We start from the raw sequence: 7785 nt of genomic DNA, 5'->3' as shown, positions 1-7785 counted from the left end.
GGAAATTAAATACTCAACAATTAGAGCAGAAAACGTATAAAAAAAACAAATAAAAAGAGCATGAATCATACAGAGAAATAAAATGCAGCTGCATTTTACAATATCTTTGACACCACTGCTGCACCGGAGATTCTTCTTCTGCTTTTATTGCTTCTCTCATCCCTCACTTTTTCCCCTCCTACTTTTGCTCCTTTAATTCTTCTCCAATGTAGTCCCCCCCCCCCCCCCCTCCTTTTCCTTCTTGTTCATCCTCTTTATTTCTTTGGAGTGCTCAGACGTTCACAGGTCCGATTCCCACTGCCGCCCCGAGGACATGTAGTGAAGAGTAACTGGGTTAAAACCCCCAAAGAGAACGACGGCGCCCGATTCCTTTCTTTCTTCCTCCACCTCTGATGGTTCGTTTCCATTTCTTTTTTCTTGGTTCCTTCTGCTTCATCCAATCGAACAGCTTCCTTCATGTGAACGCAGATGAACTCCAGGGGAGAAAAAAAACGAGAGAAAGATGGGAGATCAACAGGCGACGAGAGCAGCACCACCTGCTGTGGACCGTTTGTCACTCCCACACAAGATCTGGAGGCTCCGGAGGTTCATGTGACTAATCAGCTGTTTCTGCAGCTACAGATGGAAAACCATCCATATTGATTGAAAGTTTTTTTTATTTTTTTTTTAAGGAATCACGAAAGAAAAACCATTAAAATACATTTGTATGTTTTTATTAAGGAGTGGAAAACAACAGTGTTGTACAGCATTGTGCAATATTGCAGCATCAGATTTAAATGAAGAGCACTTGTTCTATAAAAGATATACAGTTGTATAGAAGCTTCAGTCAAATATATAAGTATTTAGTGGAGGATTAGCACAGCAGCATAATGGTTAAAGGTTAATTCACGCAAAAAAAAACAACCTCAAGTCACACGCGGCGTTAAAGCAGCTGATCCTAAAAAGGATAGGCACAATAGACGATGAACGGATGAAAAAAAAAACCCCAAACTTTAAAAATGTTTTCCACTCGTCGCTCCGTGTCGTCGACTCAGTCGCCTTTCCTCTTGATGGTGAGCAGCTGAGAGACGCTCTGCAGAGCCCAGTACAGCAGAGAGAGGGAGACAAAGGCCTGGACAAGAAGGACACAGAGGCTCAGAGTCACACCATCATTCAAAACGAAGCCCGTCACACCTTTAAACACCCGTCAGCAATGAATTCCACAGGGTAGTGAAACCCATCTGCCGACAGCAGCAAAAAAAAATAAAAAATTACATATTGCCGTTAGAATGAGTGTAAAACGTCACTGCTTCAAGAAGCAGGATGCACAGTTTTACTTTTTTGGAATCATGTTTTTGTAAATATAGTAAATGGTCTAGATTTGTGCAACTGGCCGCAGCTCCTGTTTGGGTTCAGAAATAAAATATACATGACAGGAGTCATGTTATCAAATTATTTACACACATTTTTAACTGGAAACGCTCTGTAATCACAGTTCAGTTTGATTTGTGGGAATAACCACTCACAATTCAATTCCATGTCTCCTTCACAATAAAGACTGTCGCCGATCAAATGACGACATTTTAATAAAAGTTTGTATAATAGACAAAATGTTTTGAATATTTTCATTCAATATCAGATATCTGCAGTAACAACTAAACTAAACTAACAGTTTTTCTGTTGTATTAGTTGAAAATTGTCCCAAATGTTTTTTTTTAATTTGTATTATTTTATTTAATAATTTTATCATTAGTTACCTACTCTACTTAATACAATTTTTTTATAACATTGTAGACTTTTGCCTTTTTGCCTGAGGGGAAAAAAAAATCAGCTTTAATTCATAAACTTTGACATTATTTCATTTTATAGTCCATAAATCGATCCCTCAACACGTTTTTATCGCCACAGCAGCTTTCAAAACCTGAACTCTTTTTATTTGAACAATAAATCTTTGATTTTGGCCAATTTTAGGAATTAAAAGTACATTTATGTTACAGTCAGGTATCAATCATGCAAGTCATCTGACGCGCAGTGATCTGCAATCTGATTCATTTTAATGCTTTTCCACGTTCTTGGAAATATATTTGAACGGTGCAAAGAAATAAACTTCCCTCAAAGAAAACATGCACATTTTCCAGAGAGGAGACTTTTAGTTATGGACGCTTCAAAAACGCCTTTTTTCTTTTATTGGCATAATTTTGCAGATTTAATCACCTCAATTTTCATATTTACTGAATTTCTTCAGATTGTTGAAATGTTTGTTTGCTTTCAGCTTCTTCTAGCAAAACACCACTGCACCTCTTGCTCTTCTGATGTTAAACATCAGGCAAGAAGCTAAATGGAAACGGGTTCAGTTGAATCGAGATTCTTTTTAAATAAAAGGGACATAAATATGTCGGTGGTCAAATAACGTGAAGGAAAACAGTGAGATTGCCGAGATGATGCTTCTCTCAGGACGATAAAGGAACGAGGCCTCGGAGGGTTCAGGACCAGGTCTTCTCCCCTGTCGCTCTCACGAAGGGGTCAAAGGGGTCGCGACTGTGGGGGACTTTTCAGAAGGGGGTTGGGGGGGGGAGTCAGGCAGAAACACTCCTCGTCTCCACCCCTCGCTGCGTTCTGGCCCATAAACTGCATCCTACATCGCAGCGCCGGCCAAAAGCAGAGCCGAGTCCATCACAGCAGAAAGAGGCTGATGGGAAAAGAAGCTAAAGATTCCTGGTGGAGGACGAGGCAGCTGTTTTCCTCCGAGACAGAGAGATAGAGAGAGAGAGGGAGAGAGGGAGGGAGGGAGAGAGGGAGAGAGAGAGAGAGGGAGAGAGAGAGGGAGCGGGAGGGAGGGAAGGAGAGAGAGAGATAGAGAGAGAGGGAGAGAGGGAGGGGGGGAGAGGGAGAGAGAGAGAGAGGGAAGGAGGGAGGGAGGGGGAGAGAGAGAGGGAGGGAGAGAGAGAGAGGGAGGGAGAGAGAGAGAGGGAGCAGGAGGGAAGGAGAGAGAGATAGGAAAAGAGTGACAGAGAGAGAGAGAGAGAGAGAGAGAGAGAGAGAGAGAGAGAGAGAGGGAGAGAGAGAAAGACAGAGATAGGAAAAAAGTGAGACAGGGAGAGAGAGAGAGAGGGAGAGAGAGAGAGAGGGAGAGACAGAGAGAAAGAAAGAGAGGAAAAGAGTGAGACAGGGAGAGAGAGACAGAGAGGGGAGGAGAGGGAGAGAGAGAGACAGAGCGAGGGGGCGTAAGCAAGAAAAAGGGAGAGAGAGAGTGAGATAGGAAGAGAGGGAACATGTGAGAGAGAGAGGGAGAGAGAGAGAGAGAGAGAGGGATTTCCTTTCTTTCAGTCTAGGTTTCTACCTGCTGAGAATCTGATATGAAACAAAAGATGAAAGAGAAGAAAGGAGAGAAAGTTCCTTCAATCCTTTCAGTTGTTTCAGATATAAAAGTCAAACAGCGACAGTGTCCACAGGTTAAAACCATCAACGTTTAAAAAACAAACCAAAAAAAAAACCTGCATCCAAGCCCATGGCCATTAGTACTGGATTACACTGGACGTGTATTTTTAACTTCACTGTAACTGTATTTAGTTACTTTACGGTGGAATACGACTCTTTAAATCTACATGTATTAGATCAGTTTTGCAGTTTTCTTTATAGAATAGTGGATTTCATAATTGTCATACTTGTTCACTGGGGATACATAAAATGCGACACTTTCACATTTTTGGTTGAAAAAAATTGTTTTTGAAAAGAACCTAGTTTATCGTAGTTTATTCCATTATTGGCAGTCAGTACATTATTTGTTGCTGTAGAAGTGTTTCTAATATTCTGACCAGCCCGTTATAAGAAGCATGTCTTAATATTAAAACACACATAATGTAGTTAGTAGAGTAATCTAGTGTGTGGTGGTGTTTTGGAGAACTGTGTACAACTGACATTCAGTGTTTGTGAAACAAACATGAGACTGAGATTTATAGACGATAGCGTCTTCCAGCTCAACAACCCTGCGAAGTACAACTTCATTCCTAAACATTGATGCTTTATTAAGTAATTAGTTTCAGCAGATCCAGATCTATACATGTGTGTAACAATGAGTAAAATATGCACACACCTTTTGAATTTCTAAACAATATAACCAATGTTTGCACAAACTTTCAAACTATAACACGGTACTCACTCCATTTTATTGCTCTATTTTTCTTCTAAATGAGTTATTCCTTGGTTTTAGTGTTTTATTCAGTTGTATGGAAGAATTTCAGTTCCTGCGTAACAGACTGTGTTGCAAGTGTAGATTACACAAAATTAAGTTGCTCAAAGTTTATGGCAGTGAAGTTGCATGTAAATGTATATTTGCAAAATAATTTGTGAAAAAACCCATTAAATGGCACGTTGAAGCACCCTATTGATCCTCGCTTATTATCTCATCAGTTCAGATTTTAAAAGGCACAGGTTTACTTTCTTAGGGCTCACTGATTTATTTTCACATATACAACATTTAGACATCGTTTTTAATGTCAGTAATATAGATTATTTACTGAGGTATAAGAACTATAAATTAAATACGAATATTGTTTTTATTCCACCACTGATTAGGATTAAAAAATAAATAAATGTAAAAAATTGTGCAACTGTGGATTAAATTCTTTTTAATACTTGATAAACTCATGATCAATTAAAAACTTTTTTAATTCATTTATTTTCCTTTTTACTGATTTTTAAAAAATGTATACTTTTAAAATTAATCCTATTTTGTGGCATTTTCACGTATGCCAAGAAGAAATAGCCAAATATTTTTATTATATTATCCAATAATAATCCTATAACATAGAAGACAGTTACCAGCAGATGATCAATGACATTTTTATAGATTAAATAGAGATTTGTTTTACTTCCAGCTGAAGGCAGAGAAGTTTTCTGGACCTTTAAGTGTAAATCAAACTGAGATTGAAACACTCATTCACCAGATTTTCTTTAAATTGCTTATATTTATTTGGAAATTCCGCAATTGTTCGATTCCAAGTTGTTGTGGTTTGTCCTGTTTCTGTTATAAAATGGCTTTAAAAATATCCACGAGCAGTTCCGAGGACAACACGACTCCCTTGCTCTTGGATTGTGAGGCTTTCTATCCAAACATCAACAAACCTGCATGTTAAAGATGTTAAAGTACACAGTGTGCCTCGCGTGAGGCTTCAGCGACAACCTCATTTCTTAAAAAAGAAAAGAAAACGGGCAGCGGGTGAGGATTATTTTCTGTTGTGGTGACGATTCCAGCGGGTTTTCAGCCGAGCTCGTGTGGTCGCTGACAAAAGAAAACTTTGAGTGAGCCCGAAGTCACAGTCACATGGCTCCCATTGCCAACCATTGGACAGACCTGCTGCTGCTGGCGAGCCCACTTAAGTCAGGATAAACACGGCGGTTAAAAGTCAAAATTCTCCAACGGGGGTAACAGATGGAAGGTTTTTCGTGCAGGTTCCTCTGTGACGGATTGGGATCGAGAGCGAAGCGCCGGCTTTGGCACAACCTCGCAAATCACGTTCCGACTCGAACCCGAGGCCCCGGACACGACAAGACGTTTCTATCAAAGCGGCGCGTCCGGGGCACCTTCTCCTCTCGGCTCCCTTTTTCTTTTTTTTAAAATGGACTCTGTTGGAAATCCATGTGGGACACATTACATCGTGGAAGGAAGCAGGTTGGATCGTCTACAAATAAGCGCGGGGGCCAGACTAAAGAGAGATCTCAGCAAATCCTCTCACACTCACTTTGTTTTGGGCTGAGGGCACTTTATGAAGGGCAGCAATATGAAAAGAGCACACAGGCATGTGGTTTCTGTATTTGTTCCCCTGCTTCTTTGTTGACCTTATTTACTTGGGGGAGGACGCTGAGGCTCTTCCTCAATACCAAACTGCTTATAATAGGCGAGAAATTAAGTATAACTCAAGTCGTTCGCTCAACTTTACAACACGATTAAGTCCAAAACAGGAGAACTGCAGAGACTATTAACTTCAATAAAGCTTGAAAGTTTATTATTTGTTTAAAAAAGCCAGAGAAAAGTTTTTTTTAAATCTCTATCAAACTGCTCGAAGTTACACTGATATTCATTCGTGACTATTATAAACCTAGCAACATATTCACTGTTAATTTCGCCAACGCAAGTTCAGTGACCGAGAATGTTAATACTATTCATTAATTGGTTTGCATGTATGTACTTTACAAACTTTTTGCAAAAACTGCTCGCCCAAAATGCATAACATTTTCAGAGATGATTTGACATCATCCAAGAACCAATTGATTAGATTTTGAGACATTAACGGCTAACCGTTTCCGAGTAAAACCCAAAGAACTGCGAACAAATTTTCCATACAAAGCGGTTGAGAGAGGCACCTCATGGAGAACAGCGCCTGTTGCCATGGAGACACTCCCCCACTCAGTGTTTCACACAGTGATATTGCTACCTGACAGGCTAGCTAGCATCGATATGAGCTAATTGCTAACATGCTAGCGATGCTAACTCTGTTCCGCAAACAAATGTGGCGTTGGCGAAAGACATTGCTCTGCCGAGCGTAGCTCTAGTTTCATATATTTTCAACATTCATTCCTACATGCCTCTCAAAAGACACGAAATACAAGTTTTACATAAATGAATGAAAGCTAAAGCTCCATTAACATTCATTCTGAAAATACTTTTTAAATATATACAACTTAACACATTGCATTTATCAATAAAACATAACGGAGTGAGCAGTTTTCAGAAGTGCGCACATTTTATCCTAAGTAGAAAAACAAAAAGATGATCGTAAAAATGCAGATTCTCTGTCTTTAATTCATTGAAAGCCAAAAAATGAGGCTTTTGTAAACAATCCCCCTCATTTCTTTTTTCTGGGAGTAGTTGGTGGGAGACACTAATTGAACATACACCATCATTTAGTCACAAATATAATTATATTCCAAAACAAAGTGGCTGTGATTGACATAATAACTCGATGAATCAAGTTAAATCAGTCACCTTCTGCAGCTTCAGTGTGGAAACCACCAGCTTGATGGATGCAAGGAAGAGAAAGTACATATATTATTCTGTTAACGTAGAGAGACAAAGTAAAGTCATCTCAATGATAAACACTCAAGTACAGATACCTGAAGATTTACTTTTTTAACTGCAAACTTTAAAAGACACAGTATCGTTTAGCTAGTACAACATTCGTGCAGCAGGTGGCGTAGTTTAAGCACTTCGTTCTTACAAAAATCTTCAGGGTTTGTAAAATGTTCTGCTTTTACTGGAATTTGCGTCAGCTGCCGTTTCTTATGTTCGTCATTGTGTGACTCACTACACCATCTAGTGGTCACAGTCAGTATTACTGGAACAATTCGGTTGTGAAAATATACATTTTAATGGGATTGCTTGACTATAGGAAAGTCTAGAAGTCCTGACCCCTCAAAAGATCCGTATCGCCTCGCAGAAGAAGACTGTTACAACACGAGTCATCCTGAGCGGCTGGTTACAGGTATGAAACTTCAAGGAGAAGCACTAAACACCCCAGAGGGCAGTTTCTGCTGGCCCGGGTCCAAGTCCTGGTCCTGGTCCGGTCCGGTCTGCAGCGGGTTAACACTGGCAGCGTCCGGCTGCTCGCAGCTGCACTCGCGATTGAAAGGAAAACAGGCAGAATGGCTGCTGTCAGACGTGTGATATATGACCTGTAATGGGATGTTTCCAGAGCTCCCGCTCCATATGGCCGCTGACAGTCCACCAGACCCGGCCTGAACTGTATCGGAAAAATTATTCAGAGCTTTTTCTGCTTTGTCGGGAGTGGGTGGAGTCGGCAGTGTTGT

General features: G+C 40.1%; 1 protein-coding gene across 2 annotated transcripts in view; it reads right to left on the bottom strand.

The window, feature by feature from the left end:
- Window positions 1–668: 668 nt before the first annotated feature.
- agmo (alkylglycerol monooxygenase) overlaps window positions 669–7785 on the bottom strand; it is a 61649-nt gene continuing 54532 nt past the window's right edge. Inside the window, exons 13-14 of one of the 2 annotated variants that reach the window (XM_080471577.1) lie at window positions 6965–6994; window positions 699–1111 (exon numbers count right to left, since the gene is read on the bottom strand). In XM_080471577.1, the coding sequence (XP_080327703.1) occupies window positions 1031–1111; window positions 6965–6994 (111 nt within the window). In that variant the 3' untranslated portion in view covers window positions 699–1030. Of the gene's footprint in view, window positions 1112–6964; window positions 6995–7785 lie in introns of both variants that reach the window. The other variant, XM_080471578.1, reaches the window with a different exon arrangement.

This window comes from Lipophrys pholis, assembly GCF_963383615.2.
Source record: "Lipophrys pholis genome assembly, chromosome: 9".
Taxonomy (NCBI): Eukaryota; Metazoa; Chordata; class Actinopteri; order Blenniiformes; family Blenniidae; genus Lipophrys; species Lipophrys pholis.
The sequence above is the reverse complement of the archived record's forward strand: the minus strand, read 5'-3'. Positions and strand labels throughout refer to the sequence as shown.